Below are 26462 nucleotides of genomic sequence, written 5' to 3' on the forward strand. Positions count from 1 at the left end.
CCAAATGAAATTTCCCAAACACTTCAGTCCAAACACACACTGGTTTAGTTAAAACAATAATACAACTTTATTGACTACAGAAAGATACATTTTAAGTAATTACAAGTAATGAGGCATAAAAATCAGAATTGATTACAAAGAAATAAAAGGTGACATGCAACTAACACCTAACTTAACAAGTTAACTGAATTCAAAGCAAAATGTTTATCTCACCATATGCTTTAGCAGTCTTATGGCTGGAATCCTGTCAGCCAGGACCCCTGCCCCAGTTCAGTGTTAATTTCCTTGTTCTTCAGTAGTTGTTGATGCCATGGGCATAGAAAAAAGGAGGAGTCATTTGAGGCATCTGTTCCCCATTTTTATATCTTTTCCTCCTCTTTGAGAATCATCTCCAGCTGGGGTTCAGGAGACAGAAAGTCTGTGGAACGGGAACTTCCAGCTGTTTCTTTGCCAAGATGTAAATTTCTTATGTACACCCTTTTCCTGACAAAGCATGGCTGCTTAACCAGGTAATAGTCTGTCTGATTTTGTTGACAGCTAGCTGAGGCATCAGTTTGCCTTTTAGGAACTGGTTTGTGCCTGCTTTTCTAAACTTGGAATATGTCTCAGTAATGTTATACAGTGGAATCTTATAACTTTACATACAATGTTGCCACACATATTTTACCAGGACAATAACAATGAGCACATTATGAGTTTTCAAATGATAAGTCACAAGGCATACTTTGTACAAAATCCATTATAGTTTTGTAAAAAGGGTGAATATAGGGATACAGACTGTCACACTGGGCATCCCTGTGTATGAATGTGGGGAATGAATGGCAGGTGTTCATCTCAAAAGACAATGGTGTAAGTGTTGAAGCAATTCAGTTACTGTGTGTTATGCTTCAGTATCATGAGTGACTAATAAGTTCAATTCTCAAGCAACAATCCTTGCCACAGATAATGCAGGTATAAGGCACTGAGCCAGAAGATGAACTAATACACTGCTAGCACTTGAGGCCTGCTGTACTTTCCTCTTTCTCAACCACCTCCCTTTAGCCTCTTTGACTCCTTGGTGCAGACCAGCCCTCCAGCGTGTCCTCTTGCTAGCTGCATCTTCCCACCTTGTAGTGTCAATGCTGCAAGTTTTCAATTCCCCTTTGCAAACGTTTTGAACCTAGGTTGGCCCGGGGCCCTGGAGCATCTGGAATTTCTCCATACAGGAGATCCTTTGGAATATGTCCATCTGGTGCAGATGAGCAAGACAATGGTGTTGTCTGTGTTTGAGAACAATGATTAGACTTGGCAATTTTGCTTTCTCATATATAGGGAAAGTGTGGTGAATGGCGCCAGTAATTTCATATCCCTAAAAATGTTCAAGAGAGGATTTCAGAGTATCTCCATGAAAGTTTTTGTTGAGATCACTCAAGAGGATAAAAGGGATAATGCTATTCAGATAAATAAAGTACTCTGCATGGTCCACCTTGCCTTGTCCAACAAGCTAAAGAATGGAAAAGTGAATGCTTCCTCTACCTCTTTCTTCTACCTCTATCTAATGTGGATTGTGAAATTCAGATGCCATACACATTTTTTTTACTATATTCTCTAACGTTTTATTTTCTAACATTTTACAAGCAAAATAAGCAATCAAAAGTCAATGCCTTTGTTCTCTAAACTTGTGGATGGGGTGGGTGCCATTTTTAAATGGGCAAAATGGGTGGAGGGGGGTGGGAGGAAGGAAGATGAGGTTTCAGACAATTAAAAGGTAAAAAAATGCTTATAAGGCATAATGCCTGTGCACACTTACCCAAGCTCCTTTTCCCTTCATCAGCAGTCTCATTTGGCATTTGACTGGCAGAACTGGCTTGCCTCCAGCAGAGTTTCATACAGCTCCTGGCTCGCTGCATCGTTTGCGTTCCCCTCCACATCTCTCCCCACTTTCTTCTCCTCGCTGCTGTGCACTGTAGGAGTCTCCACCTGAGGCTCATGCAAAATGTCCACTGTTGTATATGGGTTACTGGTGTGCCCACACCAAGTATGATATGCAGTTCATTGTAGAAGCAGCAGGTCTGCAGGGCAGCACAAGATTTGTTCTTAGTCTCCCTCATCTTCTAGTATGTGTGCCAAAGTTCCTTTGCTTTCACATGACATTGCTACTCATCCCTGTCAGTCATGCCCCAGTTTCATCATCCCCAGTGGACTCTGCGTGTAGATGTCTACATTGCTTTGACTGTTCCTTAGCTGTGTTTGCATAGTGTCTACTCACCACAGGCCAAGGAGATCCATGACCTCTTTCCTGTTCCTGGCAGGAGCATGTCTAGTAGCTCTGCATGTGTGTGAGCTGGTCTGGTTGAATGTTCGCAGAGGTGGGCTAGTAGGTGCGCTTGCCAAGGTGGGCAAAAAGGAAAAGGGATTTCAAAAACACCCGGGGGTCGGAGTGTTAAAAGGGGGCACAGGCTTCCAGTCTCTGTGACTCCTGGGCAGTGGAGTTCAGAATTGTGACTGGAACAGCCACTGTCATAGGGCAAAGGACATTGTGGGACAGCTGCTGGAGGACTGTTAGGGTTGACATAGGTAATGCAATGTCTACACTTGCACTGTGCACCCTAAGTACGTTGACGATACCTCTCTGTCGTTTAGGGAAGTGGTGTTATTGTAGTGCTGGAAGAGGGTGCTTATGTCAGCAGGAGACAAATTTAGGGGTAGGCATGTGCACAACTAGATCAAAACAAGTTGACTAAGGTTGACCTAACTTTGTAGTGTAGACCAGGCCTAAGGCCACTTCAGAATGAGAATCTCCATGCAGATGTTAATTGCACTTTAACTATGGGATCATATACTTCATAGTCTCAGTAGGCCGAGCTTGTTGCACACACAAGGGCTCCTTGCATTCCTCCTTTCCCCCCCACGAGCTCCCTGTGTGCCACCCTCCCATTCCCTTCCATATCAGGGACTCCTTGGAACTTCCCTGACCCCTGCTTCATGCCTGGGCCTCTTTGTGTCCCCCATTCCTCTCTGTCCTCTGTGGTGCAGGGGCTCTGTGTGACCCTCATTTCCACCTCAGCCACTTGCCAGGTCCCCCAGTCTCCCTTCTGCCAGTTCTGTGTGCCCCTATTTCCCTCTCCTCTCATACCAGGGTCCCCTAAATTCCGTTTTTTATCTATTATCTGAGCAATTACACTTGCTGAAATGATGCTTTCGGCCCAGCCAACAAGCTTGGGGCAGTGGGAGGGGATGATTATGGAAGCCTAGACTTAGAGAATTTGCACTGGTGTAACTAAATCATCTTTAAATCAATGTAATTACATTAGTGCAAACCCCTAATAATATGTGTGGCAACATTTACTCCTATAGAGAACTCAGAAGTAGCTGAATTTTAAAAGACTGAACTTTTAATTTAAATATTCCTAAATGGGGTATGGTGGCTTTGCTAAATTGGGGGAGGGGAGGAACATGTTAAAAATTATAAATTAAAATATTTAGTAAGTAAAAGCTTTTCAATGCAGACATTGTCTTTGTCTTGTACAGTGCCATTAAAATTGTTGCTAAAAATTAAAAAATACGATTCCCTCACTATATTCAGTAGTCATCTTCTAGATTTTTAGCACAACCACTGAAGGTTCCCCCTTGTGATATCAAGAAGAGGACAAAAGAACTGCAAACTCTGTCTGACAGAGATTACTGGGGCGAGAGAGTCTTTCTTAGCCTGATTTTCAAAGATGCTGAGTGCCAACAGGTCTCCTTGCTTAGTATCTCTGAAAACCCAGGCCATCTATTGCAGTGGGTAACTACACTCCAGCCTACCTAAGGTCACAAGATTCACTTTATGGCAGCCTGGATCACTGTCCCTGGCTGTGACACCTTTATGGATAGATTTCAGAGTAACAGCCGTGTTAGTCTGTATTCGCAAAAAGAAAAGGAGTACTTGTGGCACCTTAGAGACTAACCAATTTATTTGAGCATGAGCTTTCGTGAGCTACAGCTCACTTCATGCTCAAATAAATTGGTTAGTCTCTAAGGTGCCACAAGTACTCCTTTTCTTTATGGATAGAGATTACAAGCTCTGACTTTGTCTGTGGCAATGTTATTCCTATCTGATTCCTCTTCCTCTCCAAAACTAGTGATTAATCCTTTATTCCCATGGACATGCATAGTCAGCAGCTGATAACATCCCCCCAACTTAGACAAATCACAATTATTATTTACGTGCAATTTTCAGTTTATTTAAGAGAGTGGGTAAAACAGTTTGAGTAAATCTAAGGCCATGTCTACACTACAGAGTTGTCGACTTAAATTATGTCAGCTCTCATAAACCACTGTAATTACATTGCTTGTGCATGTTCAGACAACACTCCTTGTGTCGGTGGAGCTCATCCACGGTTGGTGCTCTAGCACTGACAGAGAGAGCAGTGCACCATGGGTAGTTATCCCACTGTGCAAATCGCCACCTTCTCCCGCGAGGAGTTCTGGGAATGGATCGCAGTGCATCCTGGGGGCGGGATCACCAACCCCATGATGCAGTTTTATCCATCCAGTAATTCCAAGGGCTTCTGAATTGAGCCACACTGTTTACTTGCCACACCGAATGACCCCGTAATTATTCCTGCCTGAGGGTTAATTGTGGTCTGCAAATGTGCCAATTACCACTGTGCATGAATTTCTGTTGCAGCCACTCTGTGTCGGTCACAAATACAGAATCACTGTCTTTGTAAGACTAAATTTTTATTAAACAGCAATACACAGATTAACATTTGTTACAAGGGACATGATAGTAAACAGCATTCACTGAATTGAGGATCTCACAGCGGTGTGCAAGTCCAGCTGTCATTATGGAAAATGTCTCGGGGTGGAGTGCAAGGGTTACTGTGACGGGTTGGGAACATGAGAGAAATGTTGGGGTGGGGGAGGGGAGTTTGGGGAGGTCAGGGAAGGCAGTCCTGTGTGAGTTGCAGGGGGAGTCGAGCATGCATGTGTTCCATCAAAAGCACAACCAGGGAGCTCAGCATCTCTTTCACTAAGAGGGTGGTGAAACACTGGAATGCGTTACCTAGGGAGGTGGTAGAATCTCCTTCCTTAGAGGTTTTTAAGGTCAGGCTTGACAAAGCCCTGGCTGGGATGATTTAACTGGGAATTGGTCCTGCTTTGAGCAGGGGGTTGGACTAGATGACCTTCTGGGGTCCCTTCCAACCCTGATATTCTATGATTCTATGATTCTATGATTCTTGTTTGGTCCTTCATGAGCTTTGTTTTCTGCTTCTGACCCTCTATGATCCGCTCCTGGGCCTGTCTCCTTTCCTGGCAATCCACTTCTAGTTTTTCGTTTATTGTCTCTCTCCATGTTCTGTGCTCGCTATTGGCCTGATCTGATGATTGCAGCCAGTGTGTAGGAGCTGGCCCTCGAGGGCACATTTGCATAAGCAAAAGAAAGAATACACATAGTCAATATTGTGCGTGCACTCACTGTTCTGAATCATAAAAGTTACATACATCTCTTTCTCACTTTCCCTTGCCAAGCACGCAGCATGGCCAGAGCACTAAACATGATGAGTTCAGACCCGGGGGGGTGGTGCAAGACAGTACAAAAGGTCTGGGTGTTTTCATAAGGGGATCAGTCCAAGCGCCTAGGGACGCCATTCTGAATACTGGCACTGTTTTCCACAGGTGGGGGTGATCGAAGCTGAAATCACACTACTGTGGGTTATCAAAGATGTCAGGGTACGTCTCCTACATGGAGGTGGCTTCAGACCAGATCCGTATGCTGCTCAGCTGTGTGATGCTTTGGTGCCTCCAGAAGTAACTGCCAATTGGTGTGGGAAAGTTTCCTACAACGGGGGAAAAACAAAGCAGCTCTGCCAAGGAACCTTCAGCAGAGGATTGCAGAGTATCAGCAAGAAAGTTTATGGAGAATTTCTGGGAGATCTCGGTGCACATTAACAAACTTTTCCGCAGGGCCCCCACTGCGTACCTGCACAGGGGAATGCAAAGCAGATGCAAACAGTACCTAGTGTTGTTAATTTTGATCCCTTCTCTACCCATGGTGGATTAGTCACTGAGCTGACGGAGCCCATGCCCACGAACCCCGGTCAACTGGGGGGCCCTGGAAAAATGTGCACACCCATGCCCCAACCCCGCTCCCTGGCAGGAGCACTGGGTGGGGTGTTACTAGAAGAGACTGGTGGAATTGATTTAAGGACCCCACCTCCCTAAAAGGATTGATTCCCCTTTAGGGTCTATCACCTCTTAGTTGCAGGTAAAATTAAACTTAGTTGTTTTAAAAGGTGAAAACAGGAAGGAGGGTTTATTAAGAGATTAGACAGAGAAAGGGCAATAAAGCATTAAACAGAGTAAAACAGCATAAAACAGCTCGGTGGTTTACAAGTACAGTTTGAAGCCCTGACCCAACCCATAACCAATATGGGCATAACACAAATAAAATGTCAAATTACTCAGTCTCTACAGTGACAGGAATTCAGGTGTAGATGGCTCATGATGCTCTCATCTGACTTGTTTCTCAGGTAACTCAGGTCAAGACTTTGAGGACAGCTACCAGAATCAGGAGCTTGAGATGGAACAGGAGATCTTCCTGGACGATGGACAACCAGGTAAGCAAAGGTGTTTTGATGATGTTCCTCTTCCTCTGTTGTACGACCAAGCACTTCCTGGGCAGACAGCACCTGACAGAGTGTGCAACCCCCTTATATAGACTCTCTGTCACTAGGCAGAATAACTGGGAGTCAGATGACCCCTTTCCGCCTTTACTGTTTGAATTTCCTGCCTTCACTCAGTTTCTGGGCAGGATTACATAAACATTAACAGATCAAAAATTAGACACCACAAAAATGGCGCTAGACCAAGCATGAAGCAGTGCACTAAAATGGAGGGTAAAAGACAATGACAAGCCAACTGGGGGGTCCCTGGAAACATGGGCACACCCACGCCCTGACCCCGCACTTCGGCAGGACCCTCCTGAAGCCCACGCGCCCAGACCCTGGCTGCTCCCTGCTGTGGCCTCAGAGCTGGGGAGCGCTCAGTCCCCGCTGCAGCCTGTGTGTGTAGGAGCGGGGACACAGAGCTTCTCCAGTCTTGGGGCTGCAGCAGAAGGGGACTGAAAGGAGCAAACAGGTTGTGGAGCTGCAGGGAGGGTGGAATGGGGCGGACCTGTAGGTGGAACGGGCAGGGCCGCGGGGGAAAGTGGTGGAACAGGGGCGGGACTGCAGGTGGAATGGTTGGGGACGGGCCTCCCATTTGCTCTGGCCCAGGCCTCCACTAAACCTTAATCCGCCTCTGTTTCTCCCACATGCACTGTGTAACAAAATAAAGGACACCTCTACCTCATGTAACTGGGCACTATCAAAGCAAAATGAGTACTCACCGGAGCGCCCCTCTCCTGCTTCAGGCACACCAGAGCCGGACTGCTGGGACTGGCTAGACCCCTCCGGAATCAGAAAAGGTCCTGGCTCACCACGGCACCAGACAAGCCTGTCGCCTGTCCCACTTCTTTCTCCAACTCGACCTCCTCGTCCATCACTTCATCCTCAGAGTTGACTCTGCTGGCATCCAGTCCCCCTGAAGTATTCATGGGGCTCTTGATGGTGGAGGTGGGGTTGCTGCTGAGGATGGTGTGCAGCTCCTTGTAGAAGCAGCATGTTTTCAGTGCTGCACCAGAGCGATGGTTAGCCTCCCTTGCCCTCTGATACGCTTGCCTCAGCTCCTTCATCTTAGCATGGCACTGCTGTGTGCCACTTCCATGCCCCTTCTCCTCCATGTCACAAGCACTCTGCTTGTAGGAGTCAAAGTTCCTACAGCTGGATCAGAGCTACGACTGCACAGCCTCTTCTCCCCACAGACCCAACAGATCCAGCAACTCTGATGTACTCCAGGAGGAACTGTGTTTGCAGCGGAAAGCCAGCATGGTCAGCTGGGAAGGTGCAATGTGCGCTGTCCACGCTGAGCAAACAGGACGTGGAATTTCAAAAATTCTTGGGGCTTTAAAGGGACAGGGGTACATGCCTGTGTACCTGGCTGCAGGACAGCAGAGTAGAAACCGCTTACCAGAGCGGTCATGATAGGCATTGTGGGACACCTCCTGGAGGCCACTTAGGGTGACATAAGCAAGCACAGTGTCTTCACTGACACTGCATCACTTTAACTTTGTCATAAAAAGCTCTATGCCACTCGTCAAGGCGGTTTTATTATGTCGGTATAGCAGGAGAGTTAAATTGGCGGGAGGAGCATTGTTTTGTGTACACCTGCACTGTTTTGTCGATGAAACCTGAGTTGTGTTGACAAAACTATGTAGTGTAGACAAGGCCTAAATATGGGAAACTGTGCTAATACAGGTCAGGAAATCTGTGTTACAATAGTCTGTTCACCCTACAAGAGTAAACTGTATCAGGATACCACTGTGTTGTATCCAGGATCCTTGTACTGCAGATAGGGTCTTATAAATTATTAACTGTGTTCATATTTGTTCCTTTGGGCTGATAGTCATGCTCTTGTTACTTTTTTTCAATTAGGAATGTACAGCTATCACAGTATTAAATGATATGCTGCCCTGTTATCCCAGGCATGTGATTTTAAATGTGATTAGACATTTTAGGAATATGTGTACTTAAAATCTTCACACTGATACCTATATTGGGAGTGAAGGCATATTTAGGTCTGACAAAAGCCTGCTGTGGATTTTAAGAGTCTGTTCTGATAATGTTTAACAGCATAAGTAGAATTGTGTACATATAAGAAATTGCAGAATAATTATGTTTAGCATTGCACATATGTAAGAAATTGCAGAGTAATCATATTTGGGAAAACAAGAAAATATAAAGTAAATAAAAAGCTAGAAAATGATAGTTTGAACTAATGCTAAACTTCTACTGACAGGGGAGGAGAGTTAACATGGAAATGAAAGACTAATCTGTATGTATAAGAACAGATAAGAAAAAGTTATAAATAAATTTGTGTAACAAAGGGAGATTGAAGTTGTATTGTCCCGTGCGGCAGGCAACTGTGATGAGATCATCCTGGTGAGCTTCGTACTTGTGAGTAACTGATCACTACTCTGAGTGTTTTGCCTTAATAAATATTTGTTAGACTCATCTGCTGAGTAAGTGAACTTTAATCCAACAGCCCAAAGTCAGTTCTTCTGTTTGTAGTGATTTAATTACAATATTTTTTGGGACCAGGAAAAAAAGTACTACAACAAACTATATAAATCCTCTGTAATTTATTTTTATTTAATATTGACACACCTAATGAGAGAGGACTTCTTCATTTATGGCCTTGTGATGAGAATCCTGAGTGGAGCATCATACAGATGCTCTTCGTTAACCTGTCTTTAGAGGCTGAAATTTGTCACCTGTCCAGAATGATGTGAGTTTCCAGTGGTTTAATTAAAAATCATTTAATGAGATCAGATTAAAACAAAAGAAATGGTATGCAGAAGAAGTGTTTCTGAGGGGACCATTCCCAAATTAATTCAGAATAGTATTCAGTGCTGAGAACAAACAATTTCAGTTCCTGTTTTTCTGCTCCATTTTTGCATCTTATCAACCCAATTTAGCTTCTCCTCTCCAAGAATGACCTTTTGTACTGGGCTTGGCAAGTGAATTGTCTTGTCTGAAGGTGTCATCCTGAAGCCAGGTCAGTCTGCTTTTAAAGATGCAGGGCTTATATAAATGTATAATTTGTCCTTAACATTAATTAACAAAATGATAATGGATTTGTCATACTCCTCCCCCTTTACAAGGTCCTGACTTGATGGACTGAAAAGGTATGGTTCTCCATCAAGTTAGCTTAACACAATTGAAAAACCATTTCAGCACTCATTAAAACAGGATAATACATATGAAGGCATGTTGGCTGGCTACATTGTAGCCTAGGCAGCAACACAGCCAGATAATATGCCTTAAAACATGGTAGACTGCAACTTAACCAGCGTTAGAGGGATTTTCAGTTGCATTAAGCTAACAATTGAAAACAACATATTTTTATTTTTTGGTTCTTTGAGACAGGACTCTGTCCATGTTGTAGCCTAGACACCAGCACACCAGTGTAGTGGGGGCTCCCCTCTGTGGTAGCCAGTTCCAAACTCTGAGCTGTTGCCTTGGGATTAAGGCCCTCCTATAGCCTTTGGAGAGGCAGATATTCACCCAGAAGTCACTAAAACTCCTTTATAAGTAACAATCACATTATCAGCAACAGTCAGCTTTATCAGCAAAATGTCTGAGTGACTGTGAGCCTAAGACACTCAGGATACCGTCTTCCTGCTTGTGGGCTCTAGCTGAATCTCGCATATTCACTAAATGAAGCCACATGTTTAGGCTGCTCCCTTGCCCTGTTCCTCGCAAATCTAGAGCTCAGACTCTTGGTCAAATATTTCTCACCAGCAGCCAACTGCACATGCCCTTTCCAACAGCCCACTGAATTCTTTCTCCAGTCCTAGGAGAGCTGGCAGTAAGAAGCAGGAACAAAATTACCTGCCAGCTCTCTAGCCAACCAAAACGCTTTGAGGGTGGAGAGTCTAGCTTCTTCCTGTTTGCTTACATACACACTCCCAACCACTAATCGGGGCATGGCTGCTGATCTGTGGAGTTGACGCTTCACAACAGTTTAGCATTAGCTTCTTTCATATCATGTGATCATATGATTGCTGGTCTATATATTCAGTAAACCTCCTCCCATAATGAGATAGCTGTAATATGTTGAGACCCTGCATTATGACAAGACAACTTCAAAAACAGACTCCAATGAGAGACTGCTGAATTGGAATTAATTTGCAAACTGGACACCATTAAATTAGGCTTGAATAAAGACTGGGAGTAGATGGGTCATTACACAAAGTAAAACTATTTCCCCATGTTTACTTTTCCCCCCTACTGTTCCTCACATGTTCTTGTCAACTGCTGGAAATGACCCACCTTGATTATCGCTACAAAAGGTGTGGTTTTTTTTCTCTCCTGCTGGTAATAGCTCACCTTACCTGATTACTCTCGTTACAGTGTGTATGGTAACACCCATTGTTTCATGTTCTCTGTGTACATAAAATCTCCCCACTGTATTTTCCACTGCATGCATCCGATGAAGTGAGCAGTAGCTCATGAAAGCTTATGCTCAAATAAATTTGTTAGTCTCTAAGGTGCCACAAGTACTCCTTTTTTTTTTCAATAGTAGCATAGTTTTTCTCCCTTAATAGTATTTTTTGCATAGCTAGATTATTTATTGTTATTATTATTATTAATGTTGTGATCGCACCTAGAAATCCCTGTCATGGACTAGGACCCCATTGTGCTAGGCACTGCAAAAACACAGAACAAAATGATGATCCATGCACTGTATAGGATTTCTTTCCTTATCCCTCTGTACTTATGTCAGGAGAGCCCTTAAACCAGTGTCAAGCATCTGTGAGCACCAGGAAGGATTTGTCAAAATCTAGGTTAATTAGCACTAGGTCTTTAATCAGCTCCTGTTCCAAAAAATGGAAGGCCTCTTGACAGTAGTTTCTTTAAACTACCTTCTTATACACATCGGTAATAGATGTAACACTATTGCTAAAACTGGCCACAAACCATGTACTACAAGTGGCCCATCCCTCTAAAGGACTGGGCATTTTTCTGTGTGTTGTGGACGTCTATTTTTATGCCTGGGGTAGATCCATCTATTTCCAGCCTGGTACTTCAGCCATTGTCACCTTATGCTTTTCCACTTTTACTATTAGCCCTGATTCCACCCCTTCCCCGCCCCCTCCCACCCCCATTCCAACCTCTTCCCCAAATCTCTGCCCTGGCCCCACCTCTTCCCCACCTCCTCCCCTGAGCACGCCACATTCCTGCTCCTCCCCGCTCCCTCCTGGAGCTTGCTACAGCTGTTTGGCTGTGGCAAGCGCTGGGAGGTAGGCGGAGGAGTGAGGATGCAGTGCTCTCAGGGGAGGAGGCGGAAGCAGAGGAAGAGGTGAGGCAGGGCGGGGCAGGGAGCTTGGCTGCCGGTGGATGCAGAGCACCCACTAATTTTTCCCCATGGGTGCTATAGCCCTGGAGCACCCACGGAGTCGGCACCTATGCTGCATAGTTCTGATTGATTGCCGTTGAACTCGCTTGAATATGAGTAATTTTACCAGAGGTCCCGTATTCAGCATAAGGAAATACAGTCACCCTATCTTTAAGTGCATTTGAGCACTATGTGGAGAGGGAAAGGCGAGATTGAGAAGACATGTGTACGTGTGGAAGGGAAGCGCAGGTGATTAGACAACTGTAGAAGATGTGGAACTAGAGGAGGATGAAAGGCAAAAGTGAGATTTGCATGTGAGAGAGTGAAAAAGGCAAGAGGCAAAAGGGACTGTGTTTGTATATGTATAGTGGAAGGGGACGACAGTGTAGGCTGAATGATTTTGTGTTTCTCAATGGGAATGAAGGCAGTTTGAAAGTTCATGGAGGAGGTGTTAGAGGGAGATGTGGGAATTTATATAAGAACATAGAAAGGAAGAGAAATCAATAGGGACCTGAGATGAGGAAGTTTTAAATAGACTTATATAAACATATGGGAGGGAGGTTGTGACGTTGCACTCCATATGCTTTATGGAAATATGCTTATGAATATGACATAACTGGAATATGCTTTACACTAAATACCCCTTGTATCAGAGTAACAGCCGTGTTAGTCTGTATTCGCAAAAAGAAAAGGAGGACTTGTGGCACCTTAGAGACTAACCAATTTATTAGAGCATAAGCTTTCGTGAGCTACAGCTCACTTCCTCAGATGCATATCGTGGAAACTGCAGCAGGCTTTATATATACACAGAGAATATGAAACAATACCTATTCCCACCCCACTGTCCTGCTGGTAATAGCTTATCTAAAGTGATTTCCAGCACAAATCCAGGTTTTCTCACCCTCCACCCCCCCACACAAATTCACTCTCCTGCTGGTGATGGGCTATCACCAGCAGGAGAGTGAATTTGTGTGGGGGGGTGGAGGGTGAGAAAACCTGGATTTGTGCTGGAAATCACTTTAGATAAGCTATTACCAGCAGGACAGTGGGGTGGGAATAGGTATTGTTTCATATTCTCTGTGTATATATAAAGCCTGCTGCAGTTTCCACGATATGCATCTGAGGAAGTGAGCTGTAGCTCACGAAAGCTTATGCTCTAATAAATTGGTTAGTCTCTAAGGTGCCACAAGTCCTCCTTTTCTTTTTACCCCTTGTATGGTGTTGTTAGAAAGCTCGTAATCTACTAAGTGTGTTCATCCTATTTGTTTGCATGTATTATTTCTATATCTGGAGTTAGAATAATAAGATATAAACTTGTATCACTGATGTAAACATATTAAGTGGAGGCCATTAAGGGTGCTCCGGAAACAATCAGTTGTAAATGGTCTTAGTTACTTGAAAGCCTTCCTGTGTACGTGTGGGCCAGCCCATAGGGAATGGAGACTAGGGGTCTTACAGTGACATGTGGCCATGTCACCTGATAATGAAATCCATCTTAAATCTAGTACTTTTCCATTTAGAAGAAGGGGTGGGGACCCAGAGAGATAAAAGATTCCCGCCTTGTGCCAAAGCTATAAAAGGGGGTGGAACAGGACAAAATAGGCTGCCAGTCATGGGAAAACCCCTACCTACCACCTGAGATGTCTGCTGGATCTAATAAAGACTATACCAGGGAAAAGGATTGGGCCCAGACTAGCAAGGAGTCTAGTCTGTGAAAGAAGCTTATTGGAATATCTTTGAGGGTGAGATATTACCTGTAATCAGTTTCTTACTGTATTAGGTTTAGACTTGCGTGTTTTGTTTTATTTTGCATTGTGACTTACTTTGTTCTGGCTGTTATTACTTGAAACCACTTAAATCCTACTTTTTATACTTAATAAAATCACTTTTGTTTATTTATAAACCCAGAGTAAGTGCTTAATACCTGGGGGAGCAAACAGCTGTGCATATCTCTCTATCAGTGTTATAAAGGGCAGACAATTTATGAATTTACCCTGCATACGCTTCACACAGAGTTAAACGGATTTATTTGGGGTTTGGATCCAATTGGGAACTGTGTATCTGGATGCTGGAGAGAGCTGAGCTGTTTTCAGTTAAGTCTGCAGCTTTGGGGGCGTGGACCAAACCCTGGGTCTGTGTTGCAGCAGGCTAGTGTGTCTGGCTCAACAAGACAGGATTCTGGAAGTCCCAAGTTGGCAGGGAAATCAGGCTCAACAGTAATTTCAGCATATCAGGTGACAGTCCCAATGGGGTCTCTGTGACTGAACCCATCACAGAGGTGAGATTGAAGTAAATTGATAAGGAGATGAGGAGAAAGTATAGGTGATGTGTGTACTGGAGCATGTGTACGAGGTAAGATGGATATGTACGCACCTGTGCAAGAAGGTGTTGGTATGTTGGGGGTTGCAGTAAGACGGCATAAGGGGGCCTTCTGCATGCCATATTGGGCCTCCTGCATCTCACAGTGTGTGTATAGGGTTGCCAACTCTGACTGAAGCTATTCCGGGAGATTTTTTTTCCCTAACATGACATGATGTCATTTTCTTAAAATAGCCCATTAAAATCTCCTGGATTGCTTTCAATAGTCACCAGGAGATCGATGCTGATTCCAGGAGATTCCAGGCCAATCCTGGAGGGTTGTCAACCCTATATGTGTATGAAAAGAGAGTGAGATGAGAGCTTGAGCAGGATATTATGTCTGTGCAGTTGTGGGGGGCTCTGTGCATGTGTATGTCCGTGCAGTTTGCGGGGGGGGGGGTTGTGCATGCTAGCGTGTGTGTGCAGTTGAGGGCTTTGCATATGGCAGCATGTGGGCGCATTGAGGAGAGCACTGTGTGCAGGCAGATGTCTGTGTGTGTGTGTGTGTGTGTGAAGAGGACAGGGACACACTGGTGTAGAGTGTTGTGTATGCCAGTGTACGTTGGGGGAGAGTGTTATACATTCCAGTACACACCCGTTTGCCACACACATCACTGTGTACAAGCCCCCTACACACACACGAGTGTGTACAAACCCCGTCACCCATCACACACATCAATGTGTATGAGTTCTCTACCACCTATACCTTCACCACACACATTGGTGTGCGTACAAGCCCCTTTGCCCCGACACACAATCAGTGTGTACAAGCCTCCTACCACGTACACATACAACACACACTGGCGAGCGCCCACATCACATACTGCCGTGTGTAAAACCCCCCATTACACACACATCAATGTGTAGGAGTTCACTACTGTCACAGAGACACATGCTGATGTGCACAGTCCTCCTCTCCCTCACAGAAATGTCCAGAGTTTCCCTCAACATATTCATCAGTGTTAGGGTGACCACCTTTATTGGATAGAAATAAGGGAAAACCACATGAAAAATAAGGGTCAACGCTTTATTTTAAGAGATGTTTTAAGGAAACACTTTTTTCCTTAGCATATCATGTATTTTCCTCTCAAGTGTATATTTCTACTGCCCTCAAGTATACAATGCAATTATCTTAAGCTTCAATTTAATGTTTAAAATGGTACTTATCAGTTTTAATACATTTCAATTAATCTTAAAATAAAGGATGGATGGTAACCCTAAGGAACAAATCAATGAAATATGGATGGTCCTTTGAAATAAAAGATGGGTGGTCTTCCTAATCAGTGTGCATGAAGCCCCCCACAAAAGTGTGTGTGGGGGCCCATCCCCTCCACACACACACAGATGCTGGCATTCATGAGGTCCCACCTCTCTCTCCTCACCACACACTAATGTTTATGAGGCTCTGCTTCCTTACACGTACACTGGTCTGTACAACGCTCTCCTCCAACATACACTGGCATACCCAACCCCCTACACCAGTGTGCGCCGCGTCTCCTCTTCACACACACACACATCTACCTGCACACAATGCTCTCCTCAATGCGCCCACATGCTGCCATATGCAAAGCCCCCACAACCGCACACACACGCTAGCATGCACAACCCCCCCCCCCCCGCCCTCCAAAAAAAAAGCACAGCGCATACACATGCCCAGAGGCCCCCGCACACGTAGTGGCCTGCTCAGGCTCTCATCTCACTCTCTTATACACACACTGTGAGATGCGGGAGTCCCCACACGCTGTGTTGTGGCTGCGGGGGGGAGCGGGGATCTCATACACGCTGCTGTGTGTTGTGTGTAGGGCGCCTCATGCATGGTGGTATATGTTGTGTGTTTAGGGGGTAGCTTGTACAAACTGCGGTGCGGGGAGCGGCATGTACGCAGCGGTGCGCGTTGACTGTGTGAGGGAATCGTACAAGTCCCCAGTGTGTTGCAGGGGGCCGGTGCACACCGCCGGTGCGGGCACGAGAGGATAAATGAGGACAGCGCCTCTCCTCGCTCCAGTTTCCGACGCCTCAGTGCGGGCCGGCGGAAGGCCGGGGGCGGGGCCTCACCTCAATCACCTCCCCATTCCCGCCCGCAGCGGGCGCCTCCTTTGTGATTGGCGGGGCGGCCCCGCCCCCCTGCGCGGTGTCGGGCGCAGAGGAGGCAGAGGCGCCATTTTGCGCTGCCGCCGCTGTCTACAGGACGGGTCCGGAGGCTCTGCGGGGAGGGAGGCAGGAAGGAGGCCGCTGCCCGGGACTCGCGTCCCCGATCGCTGAGCGCAGCAACCAGCACTCCACCGCCATGAGCGACGTAGAGGAGAATAACTTCGAGGGGAGGGTGAGTGGCGAGCCCGCCCGGGCCGTGCTGGGGGAGGCCGGCCCGGTCCTCCAGGGAGTGGGGGAGGGGAGAGGCGCTCTTTTCCGGCGGGCTGGGAGGCGCAGCGGCTTCTCCCTAAGATGGCTCCCCTCGGCGGCGCTGAGCCATCGGAGCCTCCCGCCCGCGGCGGGCGTTGCGTTGGGCCGCGCCCCGCTGCCCTTCCGCCCTGTCTTGCCCCCCTACCGTTAGCTATGGGGCGCCCTGCCCTGCTGGTCCCGCCCTTCATTTCTTGATGCGGGCGATGAGCCGTGCTACCTGCCCACCTCCCTTTGAGCCTGCCTGGGGTCCCTTCCTCTCACCGGCAGCCCTGGGGAGCGCGTCCTGCGTTTTGCCGGAGCCCTTCTCCCCTTCCCGGGCTCCGAGTCCAGCTCGCCCGCCCCCCGCGGACTACGGGATCCCGCTCCTGGAGCTTCTTTACCCGGAGCCTGGGCGCTGGAGGCGGTGCTGTGTCTGCCCTTGGGGCGGGGGGGGGGGGGGATCCCGACGTGTCAGCGCTGGTTTGGTTGCGCTTTCTTTGGCGGGCAGTTAATGGCTCCGCCTGTGTGAGAGGCGGGCCGTGTCACTGCCGGAGGAGCGCAGGGACCAGCCGCCTCTACCATTCCGGTGGCCCGTGATCGGGATTTCCTCTGAGCCAGACTCCCGATGCCACCGGCGGTCTCCGCTACTGCCCTGTGTATTCACTGGTGATCCGATTGTACCCCTCCTCTCCCCCGGTGCCACCTACTGGAGTGTGGTGGCCCCTGGCCTCGTTAGGCTGAGCGCCTCACTCCCTCACTCACCCTCTAATGGTTGCTGCAGTCTTTCTGTACACGTGTGAATAGTCTCTGTACATTTTTTAGTGATGGACAAAGGCAGGAATTAGTAACTGCCTGGTACTATTTGAAACATGGGACAGATGTTCACGTCCATGTGGTCACTGCCCTCATCCCATCCCTGTTTACCTCTGTTTTATTGTAGGAAATATTTGGTGTTCTCACAAGAGTTGCTCTTGAAGAGAACTTTAGAGGATCTTTTTTGTGATCTCCTCTGATGAACCAGTGGCAGCAGCTTTGTAGCAACCTGATGCTGCCTAGGAAAATGACCCATGAAATTCTGACAGTGCAGTGTTGTATTCCAACAAGTATCTCTACTGAAATAGTGCTACTTTTGTAACACTAAATAAAAATAGTCTCTGGGCTAGAAGCACCATACACTATTGTAGTGTTGGCTGCTGCTTCCTCAGGTGAGGTAAACAAAAACAGTTCTAGTGTGGATTATTCAGGCAAAAGTGGCGTTGTTAGGTGTGGTATTTCTGTTTTAATTAATGTAATGAGTAAATGGAAAATGAACTTATATTTTTAGATTGTTACCCAAGTTTTTCAAACTAAGGTGCTTGTCAGTAATTCTTTACAGTTTATTATGTTCTTTGAGTACTAGTTTACCATTCATTTTTACTGTGTATTTCGGTATCTTGCTTTTCTTGTCAAAGATATTTTCTCATCACTTTCTCTGGTTTAAGAGAACAGTTGTTGTTAGGGAGGTGATGAAACTGATGGGTTTCAGAGTTACTGTATGTTTTCCACTGCCTGATGTTGAAATAGGAGGGTCTACTCTAAGCATTTCTGAAGCTAGGTTTCTGTGACTGCTGTTGCGGTTGGTCCCCTCTCTGATTAGAGGGGAAAGTTTACTTGTCAGTGTGTGCCATTAGCCTTACTTCAATTCTTTTGGGAGTATACTTATCTTTATTTCCAATGATGAGGAAATTTCTTAACCAGCATAGCAAATGGCAATATATTTTCCATTTTATGGTCTTCCATGCAGCTGAATGCAGTAGTAGAGAAAACTAGTGATGTGTTTACTTTTGTTCATATGTATCAGAACAGAAAACACACACTAATTCCCGTTACTCTAGGAGTATTCTAAAATTATTTTTCATCTGGTTTTCTTTTGCTTTGTGTAAAACATTTTTTTAAAGATGCAATAAATCTGTGACTTGCGTTTTCGCTTGTGAACGATTTTGAAGATCCATCTGTTGAACACTTCTCCCAAATCCAACAAAACAATTACACTAAACAATTACACTAAAGTTAATTAAAATAAAATTGAAGTATTGTATGGTGCTGCTTAGATAAGTATGATGACAGGTTTTAGAGTAGCAGTCGTGTTAGTCTGTATTCACAAAAAGAAAAGGAGTACTTGTGGCACCTTAGAGACTAACACATTTATTTGAGCATAAGCTTTTGTGAGCTGCATCTGATGAAGTGAGCTTATGCTCTAATAAATGTGTTAGTCTCTAAGGTGCCGCAAGTACTCCTTTTCTTTTTAGTTAAGTATGTGTTCTTCACTAGTCAGCCCAACCAGCCATACCTTAATCATCATGTGTCCTTGATACATGCATTTCTGAGTGTTTTATTGTGTTCTAAAATAGTACGAATTGAACTGAATTGCCACTGTTGTGGATTCATAAAAGCCTAGCTATGATAAAGTAACTTTAAAAAAGTGTTGCAGACTACCTTAAGAATTGCCCAACAATGTGTGATAAACCATTCAATTTAAAATAAGACTTCAATTTTAAAAAATCACACTTCTGAAATTATTTTATGTACTATTGCTGCAAATGACACTTAAGTTTACTGTACTTGAAATATTAGAAATAGCTAGAGAATTATTTCAGTTTGACATCACTCTATATATAGTCAGTTTCACTTCTTTCCCTGTATAATCAGTAAGACTTGGTTTTTAGGGATGTCTTACCCATCCACATGGTAGGCTAGAAAACACAGTAAAGATAAATACGATTTGCAAAGCCACAAAATTGGGAAGTCTTGGTGTAGGCCTATAGGCCTACATTAGACCTAAGTAAACTATGATTTTATATTATTTTGATGTTAACCAAAGTGATAAGTCTGAAGCATGCAACCAGAAAAAATGAGAGGGATTGTTTATCTTAAAATTTGTAATGGCCCTGGAAATACCCTGTTACCTTATTGAGGGTTTGAGCTAAGCAATAGAAATAAAGAAAACATGGTTAATTGAGCACCAGCTGCAGTAAATAATAATTTACAAATGCTTAGTCAAGTCTTGCAGCTAGGGAAAAATATGGCAAAGTGAGATGATAAAGTATGGTGCAGCCCTGAACTGCTTCAGCTGATTTTAGTGAAGGCCCAATAATTGGCAGTGATATCACTTGTTATAGTGCATAAAAAGTAAGGCTTCCTAGAGTTTTTGTCAGTGTTTTCTTTAGCCTTCTGGAGGCATGCTGGGGAAGATGTGGGGAAGGTGGCTCCTGAGCCTGAACTACTTATAAGCATTTTGGCCAAAGCTTATAACTCTATTATTGTTAGGGCATAGAATATAAGGATATATTCTTATATTGCTATTTTGGATGTAACTTGCACCCAAGTGGCCTTTGAACTAATAAAGGAATGCTTGTATGGAAACTGAGTCATGGCAAACCTTAATACAATTATTAGGGAAATTTCCATAACTTGGCAATTATAGCAATTGAAGCTATTTAAAATTATTTTGTTGAAGTTGAGTAGATTCTAAGTTGATGCCTCTCTTAAAGGTCATCTGCTAAGCGAGAAAAAGGGCATGTGCATATTTTATATATGATGTATATGGAGGACTAGGAAAATGTTTTAAAAGAAAAAAAAATCCTTCTTGTTTTTTTAACATTAAAAATAACAAAAGACCTCTATGCTGAAAGACCCTGACTGGGAAACTAGTGAAATGGTGGCCCCATTAGAGCCAAAATGGTGGAAGTTGAGCAATTTGAAAAGGAAAAGGATTTTTATTCAGAGAGACTAAAACTATTTAACACCTGATATTTTGGATAAATATATAAAGGAAGCCTTTATTAAAGATTAAATATCCTCACCTTTTCAATTAAGGTGCTAATTGATGTGGCAAACACTAATACCTTCCAAATGAATATGGTGGTTGCTAATTGCAATACTAAGATGAAGTCTTCCTTTTCCAGCTTCTAGGAAATCGTCAAGAGTGGATTTTTTTGTCATATCCCTGGATTTAAGTCTGGTTCATAGTTCCATTTTCTGCTCAGTCCCTAGGCCAGGGATTCTCAAACTTCATTGCACTATGACCCCCATTCTGACAACAAAAATTACTACATGACCCCAGGAGGGTGGACCGAAGCCTGAGCCCGCCCATGCCCCACAGTCCTGGGTGAGGGGTCCAAATCTGAGGCCCTAGGACTTAAGCCCCAGGCGGGGGGCCCATAGCCTGAGCCCCGCCATCCAGGGCTGAAGCCTTGGGCTTGGGTCCCAGGCAGTGGGGCTCAGGCTTTGGCTTCAGCCCCAGGCCCCAGCAAGTCTAATGCCAGTCCTGGCAACCCCATTAAAACGGGGTCCTGATGCACAGTTTGAGAACCACTGCCCTATGCTCATGTACTCACGAAGAACTATTTTCATTCTGGTAGCTCCAGTTTGGCCTTTGTTACCTTTTGGTTCCCAAAACTGTAAGTAATATTGTTTGTCCTTCCTCAGGTCAGGGGAGTGTTCCTTGTTTCAGGGAACAATACTTCACTAGAATCCCAGTTATCTATGTCTAAAAGGATGGTTTTATATATTATGTATGAGACAACAGGGGTTGAGTAAATTGTATTACTGGATTTTAAATATACTCCCCTGCTGTGTATAGGATGTTTTCAGAGTGAAATAAAAAACATGGGCGTATTCACCTCTTATGCACAATTTGCACAAATTCTTACTAAATTACAGAGAGCTTAAGATTTGAGTCTTTGTTCCCTTCACGTTCAGCTGGTTGTTACAGTGTGACACTTGAGACTATTTTTCACTTTAGAGACTAACAAATTTATTCAGTGGAATGCATCCGATGAAGTGAGCTGTAGCTCACAAAAGCTGATGCTCAAATAAATTTGTTAGTACTTGTGGCACCTTAGAGACTCCTTTTTCTTTATGTGAACACACACTAACATGGCTGCTACTCTGAAACCTATTTTTGGCTTGTGAGCCTTATCTGAAAACTGAGTCCTGCTGCCTGGGGCTGAAGCATATAACTTAGCTTTGCAGGGCCCCCTGTGGCATGGGGCCCTGGGCAGTTGCCCTGCTTGCCAACCCCTGCATTTGTGACCCCCCCAACACATCTCTTGATGACCCTCCACCCCAGGGGGCTGAACCCCTGAAGTTGAGAAACATTGATCTAGATGAATTGAGTAGCCCCTGGAAGACCTCTGAGTATTCCTGGCTGAGAATCAGTGCTCTAAACTACACTCTTCCTTTCCATTTCAGGATCTCAGTTTAATTCCTAATCCCAGATGGTTTGTTTGTTTTCAAAGAGGTGAATAAGACCATATTCTTTATTTCATCCCGAGATCATTCTATGCACAGCAGGGAGAGTACATTAAAAATGCAGTACTGCAATTTACTCAATCCCTGTCATCTCATAAGTAATATATAAAACCATTCTTTTAGATATAGACAACTGGGATTCTGTCACTCAAAAATGGTGTCTTCAGCTGCTGTGTACCTTGCTAGTCATGGAGTGATAGGCACATCGTGTAGGAATTGCTATTCAGTTTTTCACCAAGTCAAAGTAGTAGTCAAATCTTTTCTCATCTTCCTAAGTTTGTCAGTACCTTTGATTTTAATTGAGATCTCTTCCTACTCTGTACAAATCCTAAAAATGGCCATAGTCCAGAAAAGTGCTTAAGTGTGTATTTAGCTTTAAGCACATGAGCAGTCTCATTTAAGTCTATGTGTTTACTTATGTGCTTAAGTGCTTTTCTGGATCAGAGAAATTGTGAAAGGAGTATTGGCTTGAAAAGAGGACTTTGCAGGTGTATCTTAAAAATATACAAGTTAAGGAAATCTGGTCATCTGTTCTCTTTGTGGTCCTCTCATTGGCTCAAAGATAATTTTAGGGAAGGCTATATCTGTAACCTTTGGTTGGGGTCAGAACATATTCTCCAAGGACAGTCTACTGCCTCAGTAGAGACCAGACACTCCCAACAAGAATTCAGAGGACAACGGTGTGGACATATTCTGTTGCAGCTTTTGGAGATAGCAATGGCAGTTTTCACACATGGATAGTCCCACAGTTCTTTGGGAAATACCCCTTCCCGCAAGACTCATTTTTTGCCCTTTTTTCCCCTTACCTCATTCTCTTCCCCACCCCTGGAAATTTGAAATAGCATTTTTAAAAAACCCTGCAAAAGATTCAGTGGGATAGTTTAAGTACTTGGAAAGCTTGTTTTAAAGCCTTATCTGTGCTGGAGAAAATAACATGGATTATTGCGAAGGCAACAGTCAGTGTAACTTATATCTGAAATTTGTACGGATAAACCCCGTGGCTCAACCAGTTGTGTATCAGTGTAGACCCAGCCACAGTTGGTGCCCTGTCAACTGATACTTATCAGAGTTCACAATACCCTCAGCTAGTGAATGGTCCTCAGTTTGTTGATTGTGAGTTTTCCCTCTCTGCCCTTGCTTGGCCCCCGTCCCGCCTCTGGTTTCCTCACTTACCAGAAGAGCCCCTCTGTATGCTTTAGAAATACCTCTGGCTCTGTATGTCCTCATCTGATGAAGCACCTGTAGCTCAGTAGCTGAAACTGTACTCTGTAGCTTTTCTACTCACCTCCAGTAATGTCCCCTGCTCTGACTATGCCACTGCTTGCTTGTGGTTCATCAGAGTGAGAATGTCAGCCATAATGTGGGCCTGCCACAGGGAGAGTGGAGTTGGTTAAGGTGTTCTGTTAGCTTTGGAGTGTTAGGGAGAATCTGGTACCTGAGGTATTGTAAGGAGCACAGCTACCAATTGTGCTCTTGCTGCCTCTAGAGCTGGAGAATCATCCGTGGATTGCAATCTGAAGCATTCACTCTGACAAACTACCTGTAGTTTGTTAGAGCAAGAGGATTGACTGGTGAACCATTAGTGACTCACTGAGTAGCAGATAGAGGTGGAGGCATTAGTGTAGGTGTTCTGTCCAGTGGTGGCAGTGGGATGGGAGGTTAATGGGGTTTAAGAAATACAGCCTTAACTGGTGGTCGGTCACAAACTGAGGACCTTCAGAACAGGAGGGAGGGCATATCTCAATGGCATTTCTATGGAGCAGGATATACTGAAAGGATGAGGAAGGCGGAGAGGGGACTCTTAGTTGGCAAGTAAGGATATGTGCTGTCTTAGGCAGCAGTGAAAGATAACTGTCCACATCTTTATTTTAGGGCAGCCTTCATGTAAATTCAGATCAATGCAGGTGGTTTTTGATCTGCAAGGCCACATTCATTTACGATTTGCCATGATGAATGTGGACGCAAGGGCAAAACTTAAACCAATTAAGGGAGGCAAGTGTGGACTCAAGTGTTGGTATTTCCATCAGTCCTGTATGACCAGTTGAAGAACAATAACTGATTGCTCTAGTGTAGACAAGCCCTTATTTTTGGTGTGCTTTTTATCGTTTTTATGACCTGGTGGCTGCATAGAAAATTCAAATCACCCAGGAGATTTCCACCCCCCCCCCCATCCATTAAAGATTATGTGCTAAGGAAAAATCTTACTTCCTGGGACAGGAACAACATATATTGTAGAACAATACATAATATATGAGGCTTGTGGATTATATCCATGCCATAAAATGCTTGTGTACAAAACCATCAGGTCTGCTCTGTGTTGTAGATGATAAAACTTTAAAGATGCCATATTGGTTTGGGGCTGGGGGAGGCGGGGAGAGGAGAGTTTGGGGAAAGAAGGTAGGAATGGTGAGGTCTCTGGGAAAAAATCCTTCCCAACAGAAGACTTCATTCCATATTATGTAACTCACCAGGGGTTGGAAACCTGTTCTAGTTCAGCAAAAGACCACAAGTAAGAGGAAATATTTTCTTAGCTGCTTTGCCTTCCTTAGATTCTTAAACTATCTCATAAAACCATTGTACAGATTCCTTCAATACTTTCTTTGAAGTTCTGTGGGAGTAGTGGTCTATATTACATCAGAAAATTGTGAATGCCTGGCATTGACCTATAGTATGCAGCTGCTGATAGATAATAATTGTCTCCTCAGTTGCAGTCCATATCTCCAATTGTTGTTAATTTTTAGAGGTTTGAAACTTGTAGGGACCTGTGCTCTCACTGCCACTTGAAAATTTGAACAGTTGAACTATCCTGTGAATTTGAACTGTTCTGGATCCACACAAATATTTTAAAAATAAAACAAATGGATTATAGTTTGAAATGAGGTATTGTTTCCTTTCAAATATCTGGTAGATACATTCATGTCAATATGGCATTAATTGGAAACCATGTTGGCAATGTCAGCAGAGTTTTAAGTTTGAATGGACAGGGATACTAAACTATAAACTCTTATAACAGAGGTGTCAAATATATAGCCTGTGGGCCACACCTTTCCCTTTTTAATTTGATTTGTCAATGACACTTCTGCAACATTAAATTTAATTGCTGATCACTTTTAATGAGGAAGGCGTGGGAATTATTGCTGTAGGTATTGGGAATTGCTGCAGGGAATAAAGCGTAGAGGAAAGACTAGAGGAGGCTCTCAGACAATGAAGGGGCAGAGAAATAGAGTAAGGAGGATAGGAAACAAAGAAAAGGCAGGAATAGTTGTGGGCCTGAAAGGGAGCATGTTTTCTGAGTGAGCTCTGGATGTGAGAATAAGGCATGGAATAGAATAAAGATATGTAAGGCCACCTTCTTCCCGTGATCTCTATGGAAGCCTCCCATAGACATCAGAGGGCATTCTGAATAGTTAGCAGTCTGAATGTAGCTCTCCCTTCTTTCTCTTGAATTCTTGTTGAGGTATTTTGGGGAAGGTTGCTCAGGTTATGTTATGAGGCTTAAATAGAGATAGAAGTTAAAATCCTCTACTATCTGGTCATTTTAGTACTTGTGAAAAGGTAAGAGAAGGGAAACTCTCCTCTTTAAGGAGGAAAGGCACTAAAGAAACTGACCATGTTAACTACAGAATGAGATGTATTTGGCAACATCCCATAAGATTAGCAGATGATATACAATTAGTAAAACAGAATGAGAGACAGTGAAAACCAGAACAGAATGTAACAAAGAAAATAAAAAAACTTGAAAGGTGGGGAAAGCTTGCTATGCTTTCATAATCAAAATTTGTCATACTTAATACTTCTCCATATCTAAACATTTACAATTACTTAAAGCAAATTTAAGCCACATATGGCTAAGCTCCCTGGAAAAAAGTATTTTAGAAAAAAAAATCCTATCCTGCTCTGCTTGTTTTCCTGGTTATTTCTCCTGTGTGCGTTTATACAGTAAAAATGGCCCCCCTTGGGTTGCTTTGTACTATAGTACACATTTTATTTTAAATATAGCTTTAATACTCAAGGAAAATAGGATAACAATAAGGAAGAAAAGAATATTATTAGAGAATCCTTAACTTTAGGTTTAGTTTGGGCCCTGTATATATCTCTGTGCATAGACAATTTTTTTTTTTTTTGACTGGGAAAGCTCTGCTTTAACATTCTGTTGAACTAAACATGGCTTAATAAAAGCTTATTACAAGACTAGCCTTGTAGGTATTTAATATCAAAGCGCAAATTTAATATTAGGAAAAATCGATTATATCAGAACATCTTAATATATTTGTGCAAATTAAGCTTTTAGTACATGTTTGTATCTTGTAGAAATTCTAAAAAATAAGGATAATTCTATAATTTGAAAGGGGAGGAGGGCAGCTTTGAAACATTTAGAGAAAATCAGTAAACTCATTGTCAGAACCTAGAAATAATACAATTTTAAAGATTTTTTTTTAAAAAAAAATGTTTTTATAAAAATAGTTACT

The 26462-nt window shown here is 43.9% G+C and overlaps 1 protein-coding gene across 1 annotated transcript in view; it reads left to right on the top strand.

Moving 5' to 3' along the window:
* The first annotated feature begins 16465 nt into the window (after positions 1 to 16465).
* Positions 16466 to 26462, top strand: part of TRA2A (transformer 2 alpha homolog) — a 51660-nt gene continuing 41663 nt past the window's right edge. The window contains exon 1 of the mRNA XM_084618394.1: positions 16466 to 16645. Within this exon, the coding sequence (XP_084474520.1) occupies positions 16610 to 16645 (36 nt within the window). The 5' untranslated portion in view covers positions 16466 to 16609. The remainder of the gene's footprint in view (positions 16646 to 26462) is intronic.

The sequence above is a fragment of the Lepidochelys olivacea genome (genome assembly GCF_965140295.1).
Source record: "Lepidochelys olivacea isolate rLepOli2 genome assembly, chromosome: 2".
NCBI classification, from domain to species: domain Eukaryota; kingdom Metazoa; phylum Chordata; order Testudines; family Cheloniidae; genus Lepidochelys; species Lepidochelys olivacea.